This window comes from Pseudopodoces humilis, chromosome 10 (genome assembly GCF_049639895.1).
Source record: "Pseudopodoces humilis isolate 2021_Gansu_Grassland_sample_001 chromosome 10, ASM4963989v1, whole genome shotgun sequence".
In the NCBI taxonomy this organism is placed as follows: domain Eukaryota; kingdom Metazoa; phylum Chordata; class Aves; order Passeriformes; family Paridae; genus Pseudopodoces; species Pseudopodoces humilis.
In genome coordinates this window covers 6504288-6524755 of record NC_142209.1, presented here as the reverse complement: position 1 = coordinate 6524755, position 20468 = coordinate 6504288, and the positions used below count along the sequence as shown (strand labels likewise).

Sequence of the window (20468 nt, the reverse complement as noted above, 5' to 3'; positions counted from 1 at the left end):
CATACTAGTTCAGTCCCACATCCACCCCAAACTCTCGTGGCATCACTCTGCTAGCAGTGCTATGTCTGGCAGCAAGTTTTCACTGGTTCAGTTTATTAATTCAAAAAATGAAATAACCATATTACCTCAAAACAAAAAATTGGCTGGATTTATACCTAAACTTTATTCCACACCCCCAGCAGCAAAGCAAAGCCATGGAAGCATCTGTGCAGATGCTCCCAACATATGAGACCTTTATTTTTCTGGTCTGTTTAACATTTAGCTGAGAAACATGGAAACAAGGTTTACATTGGGATCAGAAAAATCCACCTAGTCAGCTATGAAACCTGGCTTGATTCTATAAGAAGACAGTCTGTTCATATAAATCCATCTGCCATTAAGAAACCATCCTGAAGCATCTACATAATACAAAGAACGGAGTTCTCATTACCTGCTTAAAACACAATGCTGTGGCTTCCATGTCTCCTTTAGTTCCTGAGTGCTTACGAGCTTTAGGAGAACCAGTCCCATGTTTTTTATGCTTCCGAGAGTCCCATAGTGGCAGAGTTTCAGATGAGGAGTGTGATGATCTGTGTTTACTCACGTGCCTCTTTTTCACAGCAAAGTCCTTATGTCCTTCTTCCTCCTCTTCTTCCCAGAAGGTAGATAATATACTTGGATCCTTATTGGCAGGCCTATCATCATGCCTAGTTCCTGCACAGCTGTCAGGTGGCTTTTTGGGAATTTTGAAATCTTCACTCCGTTTTTTTGAGCCCTCTGCCTTTTTATGTGGTATCTCGTACACAGAGGACTTAAACTTTTCTATCATAGCTTGCTCGGCTTTTAGCTTGAGTTTGTTACAGAGTTCAGCTTTCTCTCTCTTTTTCTTCAGCACCTTGTCCCTCTGAAGTTCAAAGCTGTGCCAGAGCTTTTTTCCTTCTATTCCACCAAAGCGACTTCCTTCCTTGCTGGCAGTCACCACATCAGGAGTGCGGGCGGTTTTGCCATGTTTGATTTCTTTGGCTTTAAACTGTATCACTATTTTCTTCTGCTTTCCAGTTTGAATTGAAGAACCATCCAGGGTTTTGCTTCTCTTTGGAGATTTTTCCTGGGATTTTCCATCTGCATCATGAAAAGCACGAGAACTTCGGTGTCGCTTCTTCTCTTGCCCATCTTTCTCTGGTTTGGAGCTACAGAAACATTATGAAGAAAGTAATGTAATTTAGCTGAGTTAACAGAAAAGAGCAACAAAAAAGGCACCTACAATTTGACTGAGACAGAGCTAAATGTTTCTGAGCACCATATCCTTAAATATGAACTTGAAGCAACAGTAGTCCATCAAAATATTTTGATACAGCATTTTTTGGATTTACCTTTCTCCATCATACAGCCATTTTAGCTTTAAGAAAATGGAGAAAAAGCTTTTTCTGCATACACTGTTAATTTGAGAGACACCCTACATAGTCAAATTTCTTATCGCACAGGTAAGTTTTAACAGCAGTTCAGTGATAAAAGGGGTATGTCACCTAAAAGGTCAGCTTGGTCACACAGTGCCAAAACACACAGAGCTTTCAAACTGTTTATTCTGCACTGACCAGGGAACTTGGAAAAGGAAAAAAGGAGGGGAATATAGTAACATTCTACAGAAATTATGAATTATATGAAAAATTATTAGGAAACTTTATTATAAGGGCAGAGAAAATACTCAGTAATTATATTTACCATACACTAGGTTTAAAATATCCAAAGAAAGACTGGTTAAAACACCATATTTTATTTGGTGAACAGGTTGAAAAAACTCTTCAGTTCAGCATTAAATGGTCTGTAAATGTTATATTTTTAAGTAGTTCTATTTAATGACAGATTGAGAATTTACCTCTGAAGTTCTCTTACCTCTGAGTTTCTCCTTTCACAGTGTGCTTGTAAGATCTTGTGTCTTCAGAGCTCTGAACAAAAAAAAAATTTAGGGGCTTACAGAGGAAACTGGAGTTAAAAAAATACCCTTCATAAGACAATGTCACAACTGGGTGGTTTGGCTGCTTAGAGAAACGCCATCAAAGGCTGCCAAGGATGTATATGCAAAGATAAGGGTGAAAAGGGTGTAGCAGCACTTTATGATTTAATTATTGAACACTTTAATGCTTACAAAGTGAATCAACAATGACAACTACAGATCTGACATAGTAACATTCCTACCATGATCAGTTCACAGGCTCTCAGGCAAAACCATGAGTCCCACAAGTACCTTTTATACACCTCTGGGTTATACGACTGTAGGAAAACCACAGCAGGGTGTAGGAAGTTACAACAGAGAACGGCAACACATAGATTATTTTTGATAAGAAAGGTCCAGACAGTTCAGCCTTTCAGAAATAATTCACTCCTTCAGTAACGGGCATGCTGACTCAGTGAGGACATTGGGTCACTGCTGCAGTGATTTTTCCTACCTAGAGAGGCCTTAGCTGGTTTACTTCCACACTAGAGAGCACTTAAGGCAAAAATCAAAGGCCTGCAGAAACCAGGGGAGTCCTAAATTAAGGCAGTTCTGAGAACTTTGGACCGTGGTTGGTTCTGGAGCTGCAGGGCCAGTACCAGCAATGCAACAGGAAAAACAGAATGCCAGACAATTGCAAATGTTCTCCCCGAAGTCATATGCACCCCCCTGCTGTCTCAACCAGCTGGAAAGCAGTGAAGGAGCTCCCTTGGGGTAGATGGAGCTCATGATGCTGCTGGGATAACTTCTGGTGATAACAACAAACCCTTTTCCAGCTGCTCAGTTATTAATTTCTCTCTTCAAGGCCTATTCCCCAACAACCATGAATTTTCATAACACTTTTAATATTTCTTTTGAACATATCTCCTCCTTTTCTCAAAAGTTTTCACTTAATTTAATCATCATATGTAAATTTTCTTACTGTTCCTCTCCTCCCAGCACTATCAGTTTGGGGAATAAGGCTCCTCCCACCCATGCTGAGATCACACTACAGGACACTTACTCCTATTACAGATTTTCTAATCTCTTTGCTGTTAAAGCTGTATTCTTCAAACTGGTGAGGCATTAGCAATGGCAATAAATTACAGTATGAAGTTTTAATCCAAGTGTTTATCCTTTGTATTACAGAAGTAAAAAAAACCCCAAAACAATAATGCACCTTAGGATAAGTTAATTTTAAAAGACAAATCGAATAGTAGTAAGGAATTCAGGGAAAGAAACAAGTTACAAACATTTGACTTTGAACAACATTTTTCCTATGATCAAAAAGCTTCTAACATGAATAATTCAGTTTATAAGGCCATAAGCATGCTCATTTATTAACACTTGCAAAAAAATTTTGAGAAGACTGATAAAAGCTTTCTCACTTTATACATATTCCTTGAAAAATCCCATGGGAAAAAATCTAGCAAATTTAAGCATGGATTTATTAAACTACCGATTTATCAACAATGTATTGCACTTCTGAGAGTAAATAACTTGTCAGAAGTGAACATAAACAATAAAAAATAATAGGAAGCTACAAGTATGACCAGAAAGATGACAACTCCTGTAGCACCTGCATTTCACACATGATTCAGTGAAAGCTGACTCACAAGTATGAACTAGAATATGTTGAGAATTTTCGTCATTAATTTATGTCTCAGTCCCTAAAAGGAAATATTTGAGAGTCGCTCACCAAAATGCTGTGAAGTACAACTTGTGGTTAATCAGAAAATTAGGATATATGATCCAAGATACAGAACAGTCCAAGAAAACAGCACTGGTTTCAGTACCAGTATTAAACCCAACTTCCCTCAAACACAAAGATACACTAAAATAAATAAGTCTCTTATTTTCTGATACCCACGCTACTTACAGCCTCTGAAGAAAAACATTTATCTGCCCAACTCAACCCTCCTGCTGTTCTTTATGACCCTGGTCTTTAAATTGGCTTAAACCTTCTACAACAAGGCAGCTAAACAATTCATGTTCTCTTGAATGTAAGTGTTTTAATTAAGATAATAAAAGTAATAATATTTTTGCTCCTACTTTGTCATCTTGGCCATCCAAAGAGACTTCCTTTCCAGCTATTTTCTTCAGCTTCTTTTTAGACATCTTCAAATCCTACAAAGAGAAAAAGGCTGTTGTCTTCATTATTTGTTTCAAGCTTTTAAGTCCAGATGACATAAAACTGCATAGAGAAAAATATAGTAGTCTTCTTTTCTCATTACAGAGCCACAGCAGATCTCAACAGGGTTAATTATTCACATCTGAGGGACCGCCAGAGCAGAAAGGACAGCGACTACACCTCCCCAGAGACACCTATTTTGTACCAGCAAACCAATAGAAACTAGCATCCTTTAACACTGAGTCGTATAACCAATTTTTAAGACCGTCGGACATTGGAAGGGGCAGCCCAGGGAGGTGTTGGAGTCCTCATCCCTGGAGGTGTCCCAGAAAGGGCTGGAAGCGGCACTCACTGCTCTGGGCAGGTGACACGGTGCAGATCGGGCACAGCTTGTACTCGTTGGGCTTGGAGGGCTTTTCCAGCCTAGCTGAAGCTGTGACTCTCTAAGGCAGTCCTGACTGTGTGACTGTCACCTTCGGCCCCTCCTGCGGATGAAGGAATTATAGTGACATCCCGCAGCAGCCCCTCCACACAAATAAGCGCACACCAACAAGGAAGTTCAGGGGAGCTGTGGACAGCTTCACCCGGAGCCCCCAGATCCGAGCAGGGGCGCCCGGGAGCGGCTCCGCCCTGAGGCGCAGGCAGCACCGGGCTCTGAAGGAGTCTCTCCACAGGGGGCAGAGGGGCAGCAGCCTCCTGCCTCACTCCCTCCGAGGGGAGAGCCCGAGGACCCGCAAGGCACCCGGGGCACTGCCAGCACAGCTTCCCCCCCCTTCCTCCCTACTCACAGGACGCCGTGCGGCCCCGCCTCACCCCGCTCGGCCGCTCCCCAACGTGCCCCGTATCGGCTGTCGGGGCCAGTCGGCCCGCTCGGGCCGTGCCCACAGCGGCCACCCCGAGCCCTGAGCGGCTCCTCCAGGCCTGGCCCGGCTCCTCCTCCGCCGCGGTGCGCGCCGGGCCGGCCCGGGCGCGGCTGGGAAGTGTAGGCGGAGCGGGCCGCGCGGGCTGCTCTCAGCGTGCTGGCTCCTCGCCGGGAATATGGCAGCGCTAGAGGCGGCAGAGGCCGCGCTGGAGCGGCGGCAGGAGCAGCAGGAGGAGGAGAACCACGACCGTGATCATGAAAGCGGCGACGAGCCGGCGGCGCTCAGTGAGAGCGGGCGGAAATCGGGCGGGCCGGGGGAGTCGGGCCCTTCGTGCTGGGGCCGAGCCCGGGCGGGTTTGAATTTACACCTTGGGGCTGCTTTCCGTCTCCGTTTGCCCGCGCCGGGAAGCCCTGAGAGGCGCAGACTCTCGGTTCTCCCATTTTCCCAGCGTGGTGCGGGGCCACATGTGTTCCTGCTGGGCCTCGGTACGCTCGAACCCGCGCTCCTATCGCTTCTTTCTTCCCCAGACCTAACGATACTTTGCCTTTGCTGATCATTTTGCTGATAATCTCATATTCCATGAGGTCCCATGGGGAGCCCGAGGTGCGGCTTGGGTAGCACGGGCTCAGCCGCGCATCTTTCCCCGCAGTTTTTTAAACCGAAACGTGTTTGCGCCATGTGCTCAGGGACGAGCCTCCTGGAGCAGGGAAGTTGGACCGCAGTGGTCCTTTCGACCTGACCCGCTCTGGGATTCTATAAACTGGTTTTGCTCGACTTCCAGCTCCCCAAATGAGTTCTTGCTGCCAGCCCTTTGCTTCTGCAGCATTACGGTTCGAGTGAACTGACTCTTCTAATTCGTTTTTTTTCTCGTGTAAGTATACTTTAGGCTCTCTGAAGCCTTATTCTGTTAGTGCATAATCAGTGATTCCTGATGGACTTTTAAAAATTCCGGTGGTCTTGGTTCGGTAGGAGCCTGCTTTTCTTCTTCATTCAGTGAGAAAGTTTGCTTCTTTCCTTGTAGATTTACATATTAACTGGATTTTTTTACATATATGCGTATTGTCCTTTTCAACCATTTTAACCTCTCCACGTGCTCTGAAGATTCAGGTGGTCCAGCTCTGCAAGTTTTTTGTCACTGCTGTGCTCTCACTATGCATTTTTGTAACTGTTTCCACTTTTCTCCCAACTAATCAATAGCTGTTAGGGATTTCTTACCAAACATGCTTTTACTTACCCGTTTTCTTTCTATCTTTATATTAATAAAGCATGTAGAAACTGTCACCGGGAATCCTGCAACTTTTTAATGGAGGACTAAGTAATGCAAATCTTAGGTGAGTCAGCTTAAAAAAGCTCTGTGAGGAACACAGCAACAATCTCTGCAGAGCAGTGCATCTCCTGATAGATTTTGAGTTACATAGAATAATGTTACTCTGTGCTTCTGTTTTTCAAGTTTCTTGAGCCCCTGTCGTGAGGTATTCCTTCCATTTTCTCTTTCTCTTTAGTTTTCATAATGACAGATCTTTGTACCCAACAGCAATGTTTAAAAGAAAACAAACAAAAGTAGTCCAGGGGAATCTGAAGAACTGCTGTAAGATCCTGCTAGTCTGTCTTAAGTTGTGGTCAGGAATAGGTGGATAGGGAAGACCAATTAAATCAGAGAATCATGGAATGGTTTGAGTTGGAAAGGAGCTTAAAGCCCATTCTGTTCCAGCCCCTGCTATAGGCAGGGACACCTTCCACTACCCCAGGTTGCTCCCTGCCAAATCCAGAGATCCACTTTATAGATCCATATTTTCTCCATGAGGTGCATCCTAGTTTCTGTGGTGGGATAAGACAGCGTGTGGTTGTCTGTTGTGCTCTCTCTGCACCTCCAGTCTGTCCCATCCAGGCAGAAGAGCCTTGGCCTGCTCTGTTGCTTCTCAGTTGCAAAGCGATGCCAGAGCTTTATTTCTTGTTACCTGTGGTGAAACTTCATTAGTCTCACCTGTCCCCTGGAATCCTGCTGGGAGCAGGACAATATTTATAGATTTACGTGGCTTTCTGAACCCTTTCCTAGTGCTTTCTTACATCCTCTCAGACCACACCTGGGGATTTCTACCTCTTCCTTCAGTTATTTTCCCTGGTTTTGACTATTGTCATCATTTTATTGCCCCATCTCTCAGCCTCTTTAAGTGCTTGAAGTTCTTCAACAGGCCCATCTTGTACTGCCCAAGGAAGTCATTCATTTGCAAATGCTGATGGCACCAGCACATACCCTCATCACTGCATGTGCTGATAGCAAATTCCTGCCTTAATCTCTTCCTTCATATTGTTTGAATCATGAATTCTAACAGTTCTAAACTGTTGTCAAATTTTTTTTAGCCGATAGTAAATTGTCAGGAGAATTTGGAGCTCCTCCTTCCCTGCTTTGCCTTGCTTCACTGCATCCTGCCAGAAAATAATATGTAAATGTTATTTTGTTCACCTTAAACATCTGATACTGATGCATGAATAGTCATTTCAGTTGTCCAGGATGACATTATTCCACAGTGGTTTCCAAGGATAATTGGGAGTGAAAATTCATCTCATACTATTCTCCTACATAATTTTTTTCCTCCTTTATGCTTGTAGTCAGCACCAGATTATTGGAAACAAATGAACATATTTGTATAGTTCAGTTACATCAACAACATTTACTGGGTTTTTGTTCTGTTTTAAGATGGTTTGGTGGTCTCTGAAAAAGCGAAAAGCAACAACATTGATGTGGAAATTCCCAAGTCAGAATTGGAAGCTGAAGAAAAAGGAGCAGAGGAAGAATGCCCAAGAGAATCTGATAGCAACATTTTGGATGTATCATCTGATTACCCAAGAGGTTTGCTAATAAACTCTTTAATATTTGTGTCATGTGCTGGAGGAAAGATAGAAATACTAGGGAGGAAAGATAAAGGGAATGTGAGTAATCTCATTTTAAAACTCACCTCTGTATCCTAACTACGTGGATCAATTGCTTTGTCAGCACAAGAAAACCTGAAGATTTATCCAGGAAAACATTGTACAGCTTAAAATTGCTACAGAATCTGTGTTACAGTGGACTGGGATGTTCTGTGTGCTGGAATCAATAAAGCAGATTTCAGCATAATTTTCTTGGTAGTGACAAATTCTGACTGATAAGTTGAAAAATCAGGAGGTAGATTTAAAGGTTAAACTGTTTACTAAGGGAAAGAAAAAAATGTTAGAATTTAATGTATCCTGGCTCCACAGTGAATAACTGTTCTTAAATTTAGTCCAGTTTTAGTTGATACTTAGTTTTGCCAGTCAGTTCATATGATGTTTTTGTACTGCTTTTGTGCATTACTTGTGTTCACTAACAATGCTTAGTAGTAAAACCAGGTGTAAAGGGAATGTGACTTGATCTTTTCAGCTGTTTTTTTTTAAAGAGGGTCTTTCTATCTGAGAAAGTTTGTGTGTCAAAGGAAGTAGTACTATATGAAAATATATGGATCTTATTAAACAGCTACTCTGGGGATAATTTTTGTAGTCATTCCTGCTGCCATGGAAGTAAAACAACAAAAACAAGTATTCCAATCACTACTACAGTCATTCTCTAATAGTGCTAGATCTGAAATGTTGCATAAAAAAGTAGCAGTAAGCTAAGAACAATTTTTAAACTAAGAATGTTTAACTTCTAAATATTTCTGGGGTTTTTTTAGACAAACATATTTCAATTCAGAGACACCTTGCTGATCTAGAGAAACTGGCTGACCTGAGAGAAGGTGAGTTGTCCACAGCAGTGTCCCAGAACACAGATCTTCATGTTACAGGTATTTACATTTTCCTTTAAATTTTAACGCACTACATATATTTATGATATTTAAACACAAGTTGTGTTGGAGTCTGAAACACAGAGTGTGTGCCCTTGTTTCTGATGCTTAGCTCTGAGATCCAGAAGAACACTGAATTTCATACAATATGAAATTTATGAGCATGTTTTCATGGTGATACATGAAAACAACTGTTAAATAGAAAAGCTAAAGGTGTGAGTGTGTAGATTAGAGAGTTTTCTTAAGTCACTGGGTGAAAAAGTTATAGTTTAAAGTTTAAGTTAGTTTAGAAAGCAGAAGACAAGATGGAGGATTTAGAATGTTATTTCTTTTCCTTCTTTTTCTTCATGTTCTTCTAGAGGTTTTTGGGTAATAGTAGGTGATTTGATAGAAAATGCCGCAGTGCAGCACACAGGTGATGGGTCATTGGGTCATTAAGAAAAATAATGTACGTGTCTATTGTTAATTGGATAAGAATGAGTATAAAGATAAAAGAGCTGCATGGTTCAGGGCCACTTTGCATCTTCAAAGGCCAAAGTGAGCCACAAGGCCATTTTGTACCATCAGAAAAAAATGAGCCAGATTGCGGTGAATTAAACTTATGCAGAAAGTCTGGAAAGACCTGCCATGTTTTGTGATAACATCCTAATAAACATGAGAAACACGATCCTAACAGGCTTTGGAGTTTTTGTTCTGACCTGGAGGACTGTGATATGCGGGACTCCCCGTGAAGGAGTATCCCCAAGGAGCTCAGTTCAGAGAAGCTGAGAAATCCAGGAGAAAAAAAGTACAGAAGAAGTACAGCAGAATCAAGAGAGAGAAAAAAGAAACAAAAAGAATTTAAAAAAGTTACAAGGAGGTTTTGTAAAAAAATTACCAAAAAAATTAATTTATGGTTTATTCTGTTGTTCTGCTAAATGCTACCTGAGAGGTTTTTTGACATTCAGCTAGCTTTTATTTAGGTTAGTACTCAAAGGCTTCAACACGTTTATTACACAGCCTTGCCTTTGCTTTTTGTCTCACATACAGGATTTTCAAGAATTATTTTCTGGTTTTCAGAATTATTTTATATAGGGTACATTCCCTTTTTTTGCAGCTTAAATAGGTATCAGCTGCTTGTTTTTTCCAAAAGATCCAGGAGCTGGAGCAACAAAGCCTTGTTCTAACCTCCTGATTTCTCGGGGGTTTTGGTTTGTTGTTTTTTTTAATCATTTCAAGTTTTTGTATGTCATCTGTAAAGTTCTATTGTTCCTCAGTACTATTCAGAAGTTTCATTAGCCTCATGTTGCTGGAGTAAAAAATACTAGAAACCAAAACCCAAAGGTTGTAGAAGTTAATGATTTTTAAATTTACAGTGATTTTGGTCTATATTCTATGGAGCAGAAAGAGGCAACCTATAAATTTGAAGTTGAAATAGAATGTTCCCTGAGGATTTAATCTCTTAACTCGTGTTGATTTTACCTTCAGCCGTTTTTCTCTTGGCCTGCATCTCAGCTAATATGAGTGGTAACTGCATTTCTCATAGTTTTTAATTGTATTTTCAGATGAAAGGAAGCCTTGTCCGTTGTGTCCTGAGGAGAAATTCAAAGCTTGCTATAGCCACAAACTCCATCGTCACTTGCAGAATTTGCACTGGAAGGTTTCTGTTGAATTTGAAGGTAATGGCAATTGAGTTTGAATAGTAAATACTAGAAGAAATTATGGGTATATTCTGTGTTTCATCTTTTAAAATTCCTCTCGACTTAAACATTTTGTTACCAGCTCTGAATTAGAACTATATTTTGACAGAATGAATTTTGAGGTGGGATGTAAAATGTAAATGTGAAATAACTATTAATTCTCCAGCCAAAATGGTTACAATTGTGCATTTTCTCTTTAGAAAAACACCAGTAATTGCTTGGCATGTCAAGAAAATTACCATAAAATTTAAAATGTGTGTGTGTATTGAAAACTACTTCAATAAAAGTTATATATTAATAATAATCAGACACACAGGGGTGGTCAGTTTTGGTCGATCATAAGGATTCCCTGGTTTTCCGATAAACACTTGAAGTCTTTATGTTGTATCAGTATCTAGTAGCTTTAATTGTTTTTTAATAAACTCTGTGATCTGCTTGTAAGATGCATTAAAATCCCTGAAAGAAGTTTAGGAAGGGAGATAAAGTGAGCAGAGTGTGTTTTCTAAAAATCCAGGTGTATGGGTTTGTTGGAAATAAAGTGACTATTTAGAGGATGGGCAAGATAAAGTTGAATAATAAATGTTCTGACTGGAGTATCAGGTATCTCATTATGATTTTCTTTAACTGTGGAACATATGTTTATAGGAGTCTTCACACAAGTCTTTTTGCCAGGTAACAGTATTCTTGTGAAAGACAGGTACTTTTGAACTGGAGACTTGGTGTAGCTTTGTAAGATGCTCAGAGACTTTATTAAAATAAATTTTAAATTCTTTGCATTTTAAAGTTTAAAATGTATAATTAGCTGATAAATTTCCCTGTGCAGAGAGTGAAAGTACCAGATAATTGCTGATGTTCTCTTACTGCTGTCTTGTGAAATCTGAAGTGAGAGCATGTGGTGCAGGCCACAGACATGCTGCTCATTTCCTGTTCTGAGATGGCATTTGTTTTCCAGGGTACAGAATGTGCATCTGTCACTTATCTTGTCGGCCAGTAAAACCCAATCTTGTTGGAGACCAGGTAAAAATGCTGAATTACAGAAATTCTTGTTACTTTGCAAAGTGGGGGAAGTCAGTGGGTGACTGAGGGGAACTTTGGATATCTGCTTAGTCACCAAATACATCTTGCTCCTCTGTGTGTGATGCCAAAAGCTTGTTGGTCCAGGATGTGTGATAGAACCCTTGGGTAGCCGCTTGTGGTTGTACCTCTCTCATTGTGGGGGCAGCTGCCTAGATCAGCTCTGGCTGTAGATTCCAGATATTTTGAATGCTCTAGACTTAAGAAACAGAGGATTTCTCATATGCCTGTGTTCAGTTCTACTTCAGCCATACTTTATGTATTCTGAAACTATGTAAAAGACTCTATTTTACAGACATTGTCAAAGATGGGAGCTCATTACCACTGTATCATCTGCTCAGCGACTATAGTACGAAGAACTGACATGATAGGTCACATTAATCGTCACGTGAATAAAGGAGAGACTGAGTCGAGGTTTATCACAGGTGAGCTCTGACTGACAGGAAATACTCAGTCTTTTTCTGTCATATACAATGTACAGTAACTGTTGGTAAGGGGTGGGAGACATGGGAAAAATTCAGAAACAGAGTTAGCCTTTCTAATGAAAAATCTGCCCTTAATATTTCAGACATTTTGTTTCATCAGAGGTGTAGCAGAGTTATGATTTAGTCTTGCATTGACCAGTTCTTGTGTTCTTATTGACAGCTTACCCCCCTCACCCTTAATGTTGTAAGTACCAGCTTGTGTGTCTCCAAAAGAGTGAGGGACATGGCATCCACAGAAAAAAATTTTGGAGTAAATCTTTCTGCAGTGTAAGAATGCTTTGTTTTTTATCCAGACTGCACTAGCCTGGGTTCCCAAAACAAGTTGGTATTTTTTCAGTCCCAAAGAGTCATGATAGAGGTGTCAATAGTTCTTTGGTAAATTACAATCCTACCTGACTTTGTCCAGAATGAGACTTTGGTTTCTAAACTTGCATAAACTAGGTTTAAAACATCTTTAAATAACTGGAATGCCAGTAGTTTGATGCCTGGGCATCAGTTTGCATGTCTGAAAAGAGATAGTAGTACCATATTCCATGTCTTTATAGATTTTGTGTTGTGAAATACATTGATATCTGTGTGCTTCCCTTCAGAGCTGTGAGTGAAGAATGGCCCATTTAGCATTTTTTAACAAAATGCATGAGGCAATTTTTCCTCACGGTGGGAGGAGAAATCTAGAGGTTTTGTAATCTGTATGCTCTTGGCAGCTCTTGGGGCCCCCAAAGGTGGAGCAGATAGACCACATGTGTGTGTGCCCTGAGAGAGGCAGGGTGAGCACTGGAAGGTAACAGTTGATACAAGTTTTTCCTGGTTGTCCTAGGTACAATTTAGACTGGGGATGAAATGCTCAGAGGAACGGCAGCCTGTGTTTACAGCTCTCAGATCTGAAAGTTCTGCCACAGGCTGTTTACACAGAGCTCCGGTGCTGGAATTGTCCATGTGCTTGTGCTATTTATGCACATTTCATGGGGCTGTTCATGCAGTTCACTGAGACACATTCAGGACTACGGTAACAGAGTTTTAATTAATTAGCAATTTATCATGTTTAAACATGCAAAACAAATGTGCTAAACCTCAGGCTCAGGGGCTGGCTTTCTTAAACTGGAGTGGATACATAAGAGCCCAACTGAGGAACAAAATGGATGTTTTATGAGAATAAAATGGTGAATAGAGCATGATCCTTACTTGCCACTTTGGAGATTAGAAGATAAATTGTTGCCTGCTTCCCCCCTCATCCTTGTATATTGGTCCATGTGCTGTTGGATTGCAGCATAATGCAGAATTCTTGCTTTACAGGAGCAGTTTTTAAATGTAATTTACCAACTGTGTTAATAACAATTTCAGTTCTCACTGATTGTTTACTTCTGCCTCAATTACTTGTTTCAGTTCGTGCTCCCAAGTCATCTTACAAAGTGGTGAAAGAGTCAGCCACAGATGTGCAGGTTCTTCCCAACTACTCCACACCCCAGAAAACAGATTCCTATTTTAATCCTAAAATGAAACTCAACAGGTGAGAGAGCAGGGAGTGGGAGGATGCATCAGAGGGATGGTGAGTTTGTAGTGAAAAATATGTTTTGAAAAGCAACCATGCTAAACTTCTGTTCAGAGGGCAGGAGAAAGGAATTTCTCATCAGAAAACTCTTCTTGACAAATAATATTTATACCGACGAACACTATACGTGAAATAGTGTAATTTCTGAAGTAATAAGTATTTTCCTGTAATTAGTAGAGCTTACCTTAAGAATACTCTGCTGTAGAATTCAGTTTTTCAGCATAGTGATTTACAGTTCTTCCTGTAAAAGGTGGAGTTTAGCTTAAATATTCCACTGTTAGGTTAAAGGGACATAAATAGGGAAAAGGAAATAAAAATGTTCTCTCAACTTACCATGGCCATTTTTTATCTTCCAGGCAGTTGATATTCTGTGCACTGGCTGTGCTTGCTGGGGAGCGCAAACCCATTGAATGTTTGGATGCTTTTGGTGCCACTGGTAAAGTCCATTTCTTTAATATTTTGGTTACTAACCAAATAGGTGGAAGCAGCAGAAATTCATAACTGACATCACATGCTCAAAAATAATGAGGTACACAATAATTTTCTTCCTTAGGCAGGGAAGCTTCCATACAAAAAGACAGCTGTCAAAATTTGTATTTTAAAAAGGCTGTAAATAATATTAAAGTTCAGTGGTCTTCTTAAAATCAGTTGTCTTAATGTCCTTAAATTCTGTTTTTCCTCAGGTATCATGGGATTGCAGTGGGCAAAGCACCTCAGAAATTCTGTGAAAGTAACAATTAATGACTGTAATGAAAATTCTGTGACAATGATTAAGGAAAATTGTCATTTAAACAAAATGAAGGTGAAACTGAACATTAGGGAAGAAGACAATGATGAAACGGTGGGAAACGGAGAAGAAAATAGTGACACCATTGAGGTGACAAAAATGGATGCCAATGTTGTCATGCATTTGAGATCATTTGATTTTATGTAAGTGTTGAATTTTTCTATCAGTTTTCTGGTTTGGTAATGACACACCCCACCCCATTTTCCAGTATATGATAATTTGGAGAAATTGGAACAGTCACTTGAAATGTAATTTTGTTGTCCAATAAATGGTGTGGGGACAGAACTTCAATTTTAAATGTTTCAGAAAGCGACAGAAAAATGTCTTTCTGACATTCAGGATGGATTATAAATATACATGAAAATTTTAACCCCGGCTGGGTTTTTTTTATAACTTTATTGTCTGTTTGCTGAAGGGAAATACCAAATCAGTTTTGGGTTTTTTTTAAACTTCTTGTAGTTAAAATTGGTTTTTTGTTGCATATCTTGTTTTTATCCGTTTTGCAGCATATTAACTTTGAATTAAAGCAGGCTTGATTCTTCCAGGTTGGGTATATAGGTGCATTCATTCAAACCCTATACAGATACCAAAATAAGTGATACGATTTTTTTGTATTATTAATGACTAACATCCAGATCTAAGCAGTGCTGGAAGTTCTGGTCCTGTTCCTTCTTTCTGTTTTAAATGTGATCATAGGTGAAGGTTATAAAACAGTGTTTTCTTTAGTGTAAAGCCAGACTCTGGAGCATTTATAGACACTCAATGGTACATCCTTTCTTTTCAGCCATTTGGACCCCTTTGGAACTTCTGTGAATTACCTGGACTCTGCCTTTAGAAACGTTAGAAACCTTGGGATTGTGTCACTGACATCCACAGACATCAGCTCCCTCTATGCCAAGGCTCAGCACGTGGCCCTGCGTCACTATGGCTGCAATATTGTCAGAACTGAGTACTACAAGGAGCTGGCAGCCAGGACTGTAATTGCTGCTGTCACAAGGTACTGGTAAACCATTTCCAATTAGGGTAAAAAATTATTAAGTAATTATTAGAAATAATTAATGACTGGGCAAGGTGAAAATGCATCAATAGGGTAGGGAGGATGGGATGGTAATGTGGAAAAAAAATCCAGACTTAAACTCTTCTATTTCTCTATCAATTTTGCCATTTTAGAGCTCTATAGGACTTACTAAATACAAAATAAACTGCTTGAATGGCTTCTAGCTAAGCATTTCAGTTAGACTTGCTCCAGTGGAACCAGATCCTCACACTTGAGGTTCAAAAGATGGATGTGATTACTGACTTGTGAAATCGGTTATTTGCATATAGATTCTCTCAGTAAACTCAGTCTGTTAAATAAATGAAGACCAAAAACCTAATTGGTGAAAAAAGGTACAGGCAAGAGGATGGGACAACTGCTTGGGAAAGATGAGGAGGAAATTAAATCACCAGAGGTTTTGAGAATGCCAAAGCACAAATGCTGACCTGAACATGTTTAGATTTCCCTTGTACTCTCCCTGCACATACGATGATGCAGGTGGCAGACCAGTATTTCTAGCTGTTATAAAAAGAATCAAAATTAGATTTGCTTGGCCTGCCCAGAAGGCCACAAAATGAGGCACTTCAGAAAGAACACTTCCTCCTGATCTCTCAAATCTTCAGTACCTCTCTCTAGGAAGTGGATGAGCTCAAGAACTGTGTAGTAGGTTCAGGTGTCCATGGCAGTGTTGGCCCACTGAATACAGTACAGTTTGTTTTTTGCGTGTGTTTATCCCCCTAGAGCTGCAACTCGCTGTAACAAAGGCATTGAAGTGCTGCTGGCAGTAGCTCTGGAACATTTTGTTCTGGTGGTGGTCAGAGTTTTACGGGGCCCAACCCCTGCAGATGATTCAGCAAAGAAGGTCCGATACCTCATCCACTGCCAGTGGTGTGAAGAGAGGGTTTTCCAGAAAGAGGGCAATATGATGGAAGGTAAATGGCTTTTCCTTTACGCTTGGCATCTCTGTTCTGTATCTTGTTTATATTTACATCCTATTAGTAACAATTCCCTTGTAAGTAACAATGAGTGGTTTGTGTGAGGTGGAGAGGGCACTGTGCTTCATGGCCATGAGCTGGATCAGTTGTCTGTATGGATTTTCCTGTAAATGAATTGGATTTGTGGTTCAAATTACTCAGGTTGTGGTTGCCCAATCCCTGGAGGTGTCCAAGGCCAGGTTGGACAGGGCTCGGAGCAGCCTGGGATAGTGGAAGGTGTCCCTGCCCATGACAGGGGGTAGCAGTGGGTGGAAACTATTCTGAGATTGGTTTCTACACAGGACATCCTCCCAGCCTGCTCTAGCTGCTGGAGCTGCCAGGATGCCTGGTATTTCCATGGATCTGCCACTTCAGGAAAAGCCCCAGGAGGGGGGTAGCCTTTGATACTCTTGAGTTCCTCCAGACAGCAGCTTTTAGTGTCAGATTGCTTTTCTGCTGCATTTCAGTTCCTTAACATCCAGTGGACTGAGCAGTCTGGCTTTCCTCTGCTGTTGTTAGCGGGCTGTCTCCACACTCACATTAGCAAAGGCGGGAGACAAAAATTGCACTCCTGGAGATGCTAGTTTAAATGAATATAAACCCTAAAACCTTGTTTCCAAGTTGGAGGCTCTTGGATAGCTTGTTGTCAACTCATGGTGTCTTTGCCCTGCTCAGTCAGATGTCTGAGCATGCAATGAACCTGGTATTGAAAAGTTGTTAAAAATAACATAGAAGTTTAAAGGATGGGGATGAGCAGCTGAGTATGGTGTTATGGTAAAGATCTTAATTTGTAAATTAATTGTTTGCTTAATGCCTTAATTGCACAGGGCTTAAAGTCTCATAGGTGGACTGTAATTTGCAGATGTAACTGGCTGATGTTTCAGATTTTTTAGTTGGCACTTACTGTTAACCTGGACAGCTGCTTATGTAACAGTAGGAAGGCAAATACTTTCCTTGTTACCTGAAAGAAACATAGGGAAGTTATGTTGCTTTCTTTTCTTCAGTGTTTTAACACCGATTAACGATTAAGTCATCGGTCACTAAATCTCATCTTGAGCTGCTTGGCAGAAGTGAAAATAGTGTCACCACTTTTGCTGTTGCCCTTCCAAATACCTCACTGAAGTGAGCTCCCACTGCATCTATCTGTATCATCTCTGCAGTAACACAGGTATGACTGGCTATTTCAAAACAATTTAAATGCTGTTTTTCTACTGCAGAAAACCCTTACCAGCAGCTGCCCTGTGACTGCCATGGTAGCATGCCTGGGAAGACTGCAGTGCTTCTTGGTCCTCTCTGGTAAGTTCACATCACAGGACACATTTGGAGAGTCACTCTGGGTCCAGGAGTTCTGAAGCTCAGCTGTTCATACCGTAACGGTTTTTATTTTAGCAATACAAAAGGAGGTACAGCAATCAGGAGGAGCTCAGGAAACTGAGTGTGGATCTGAATATAGTGGGGTATTCAGTTTTTCCTTTCGTTCAAACCAGTTAATAAATAGTAACACGTTTTAAATTTCACATTCAGTGCACTTACGGAGTATGTCCTGCACAGGAGAACCTGCCTCTGTGCTCCTTTATTTGCCAAATATTAAGTAACTCTTGTTACTCTATACTTGTGGAGAATTCATTAAATAAATCATTACATGTGCTGCTGGTAATAAATATTATATTGCTTGAAATTAATATTTGTAGAAACAAGAATAAATATTTTTAAGTCTTTTAACCATTTCAGATCAGTATTAAAAATGATTGGCAATCAACAGTACCTTTCTTGCGGGTGTTGAATGACTTTCTCAACATCTTAAGGCAGAAATAAAATTAATGTTCTTGAGATCTTGATTTATTTTTTTTAAACAAGATCAGTGTTGCTGTCATTGCAAAAAAAACAGTGTAACATAACGGCTAATCAATTTGGGCAAGAGAATTTTGGAGCAGCTTCCATTAAGAAGCCTAAACTTTCGACTTCTTTTTTGTTTCATAGGTCAGGAGCTCTCTTTAACACTGGATTCCTCAGGAGGATGCTCCTGGAGGCTGTGCAGTATGGCTTGGATGAAGCTCAGCCACTTCTGAAGACGTTAGTTTGTGAAGCAGAGTGCACAACTCTCAAACATCTTTCTACTCACAGTCCTGGTGACGAGAACAAACAAGGTAAGAAAAGGGGCAGCCTGTTCACAGAGACGACTGGCTTTGTGGTGATTTTTAGAGATGCTGATCTGTGAACTTAACAGCAGCATATCCATAGAGCTAAATGCCTTATTGAATAATTATTTCCTTCTGTGTAATTAAAGCATTTTGCCACTTTACAGTAGAATTAATTTTGCATTCTAATTGTATTCCAGAAGAGTGTGGTGTATATATTAGAACACCAAATACTTCTGCAGAATCCTACTTGGTACATGGTAAGTGGAGCATTTTGGTGTAGCTTTTTTATATTTAACAGTATTGCACTCTGAAGTTTTTTCCCCACCCAGTACTGATTTTATTTTATCTTTATCCAGAATTGTATTTCTTGATAAAAGCAGAATGCCAAATACTTCATGAAGGTCACTTTAATTTATTTGTTACTACTGAAAATGGCCTGTTGATTAAATTCAGGCCAGATTTTACCTCTGCAAACACTGGCTTACAAAAGCAGACACACAGCTGAAGATGCTGTGTGGCTTTGTTTTTGTGTTTTTGTCTGAGGCTTTGCTGGCATTTTTGGGGTGCCTGTGAGTACTGAGTGGTTTCTGTGGCCTCATTGTGGTGCAGGGAAACGGAAAAGTGAGGAGGTGCTTCGCGGTGCAGCGAAGCGGCAGCGGGCCGAGCACAGTGCTGAGCACCCCCCGTTCTACTACAACATCCACCGGCACAGCATCAAGGGCATGAACATGCCTAAGTAAGTGTGGGCTCACGTTCCAGCCTGGTCTGACACTGACACACACAGCTTGTTCTGAGTCAGCCCTGTAAGCACCACGTCCATTCTAAATGTGGGGTTTGGTTTTGCTATGTTTCTTCCCAGGTTAAATAAGTTCCTGTACTATCTGTCAGAGGATGGATACCGCGTGAGCCGAACCCACTTTGACCCCATGGGAGTCCGTACCAATGCACCCCTGGCGCAGTTCAAGACTGTTCTCATGAAGTACAGTACTCCAACCTACGTGGGGGCACAGGCAGAAGGCCCTGTGCACTTCCCTGGAGAGATCCAGGTGGGAGGAGAGGTTCCAGCTGCTACAGTGATCAAGGTGGAGGAGGCTGAGTTAGTGGAAGATGATAAATCTGGAGTCGCTGCTGCCTACCCCACTTACTGAGCTGCTAATTAATGCAGATGGATTTGTTTATCAGGATGTTACAGACTTTCAGCACAACTTGTTACAGTAGTCCACTCCTTCCTCCCAAGCTGGAGTTTGACCATTTTGACCTGCCTGTTGTACTCAAAGGGACAGTTTAGACTTAGGTAGCACAACTTAGCCCTGATCCCAGTATGGCTGTGGTCATGAAATCCACACTGTGGGAAGGCTGTGGAGTTACCTACTTTTATGCTCACCTCCTTTTCACACTGAAGCATGGAGGCTACCTCCCAGTCTGTCCAAGCTTTACTGCCACCACAGCATCCAGGAGGGGAGACAGGGTCAAAAGTGTTCAGCATTTTGGAATATGAGATTATTGTGAAACAGCCTATTCCTAAAATGCATCATTCCTAAAACCTGGCCAGCTATGATCCAGAGAGAGGGCATATTAAGGTAATAAAATAACACAGGATAAAATGTCCTGAGTTAAAGCCAGGGAGTCCTGCCTGGGTGCAGCTGTAGCTCCAAGTTTGTACATGTAACTGCATTCAGGTCTGTTTCCAGGGCTCTGCCTCCAGGCAGGAGCTGATCCCAGGAGAACAGGAAGAAGTGGTGACATGGCTGCTACCAAACTTCAGTTTGTAACCAAACCATAGTGAATTGTATAGTCACTCTAGTTGTCTGCTCAGAGCTTACAGTGGTTGTGTGCGGCAGAAAGGGACAAGGGACCACAGTGGACATTCTGGTGAAGTTTTGTGGTGAGTTGTCAATAGTAAGTCTGAGCTAAGATCTCTTCTGTGAACGAGCAATGCTGCCAGGTGATGGCGGTCCTGGTTTCTTTAAATACATGGCAGCATTCCAGCCAAATGAG

General features: G+C 41.0%; 2 protein-coding genes across 11 annotated transcripts in view; one reads left to right on the top strand and one right to left on the bottom strand.

The window, feature by feature from the left end:
* Positions 1-5019, bottom strand: part of SWT1 (SWT1 RNA endoribonuclease homolog) — a 26656-nt gene extending 21637 nt beyond the window's left edge. For 4 of the 8 annotated variants that reach the window (XM_005531311.3, XM_014260013.2, XM_088060325.1 and 1 more), the window contains exons 1-5: positions 4896-5019; positions 4435-4567; positions 4004-4078; positions 1873-1925; positions 431-1169 (exon numbers count right to left, since the gene is read on the bottom strand). In XM_005531311.3, the coding sequence (XP_005531368.1) occupies positions 431-1169; positions 1873-1925; positions 4004-4069 (858 nt within the window). In that variant the 5' untranslated portion in view covers positions 4070-4078; positions 4435-4567; positions 4896-5019. Of the gene's footprint in view, positions 1-430; positions 1170-1872; positions 1926-4003; positions 4079-4434; positions 4790-4870 lie in introns of those variants that run through there. The other 4 variants (XM_014260010.2, XM_014260012.2, XM_014260011.2 and 1 more) reach the window with 4 other exon arrangements.
* Positions 4962-20468, top strand: TRMT1L (tRNA methyltransferase 1L). 3 transcript variants are annotated; one of them, XM_014260040.2, is made up of 16 exons: positions 4962-5229; positions 7644-7796; positions 8635-8745; positions 10290-10403; positions 11377-11441; positions 11794-11923; positions 13367-13490; positions 13889-13968; positions 14216-14462; positions 15104-15316; positions 16097-16287; positions 17547-17625; positions 18310-18476; positions 18668-18727; positions 19080-19206; positions 19330-20468. In XM_014260040.2, exons 1-16 carry the CDS (start codon positions 5121-5123, stop codon positions 19616-19618), a joined length of 2259 nt encoding a protein of 752 aa, XP_014115515.1. In that variant the 5' UTR covers positions 4962-5120; the 3' UTR covers positions 19619-20468. The 3 variants fall into 3 exon arrangements, with proteins under 3 accessions (XP_014115515.1, XP_014115517.1, XP_014115516.1); XM_014260042.2 differs by lacking the exon at positions 4962-5229 and adding an exon at positions 5247-5430; XM_014260041.2 differs by lacking the exon at positions 4962-5229 and adding an exon at positions 6218-6276.

What these genes read in the sequence shown, in the direction of transcription:
- TRMT1L (XM_014260040.2), top strand. Translation starts at nt 5,121, where the DNA reads ATGGCAGCGCTAGAGGCGGCAGAGGCCGCGCTGGAGCGGCGGCAGGAG. An exon ending in CACAGATCTTCATGTTACAG is followed by an intron (nt 8,746 to 10,289) that starts GTATTTACATTT and finishes TTGTATTTTCAG; the next exon opens with ATGAAAGGAAGCCTTGTCCG. An exon ending in TGAGTCGAGGTTTATCACAG is followed by an intron (nt 11,924 to 13,366) that starts GTGAGCTCTGAC and finishes TACTTGTTTCAG; the next exon opens with TTCGTGCTCCCAAGTCATCT.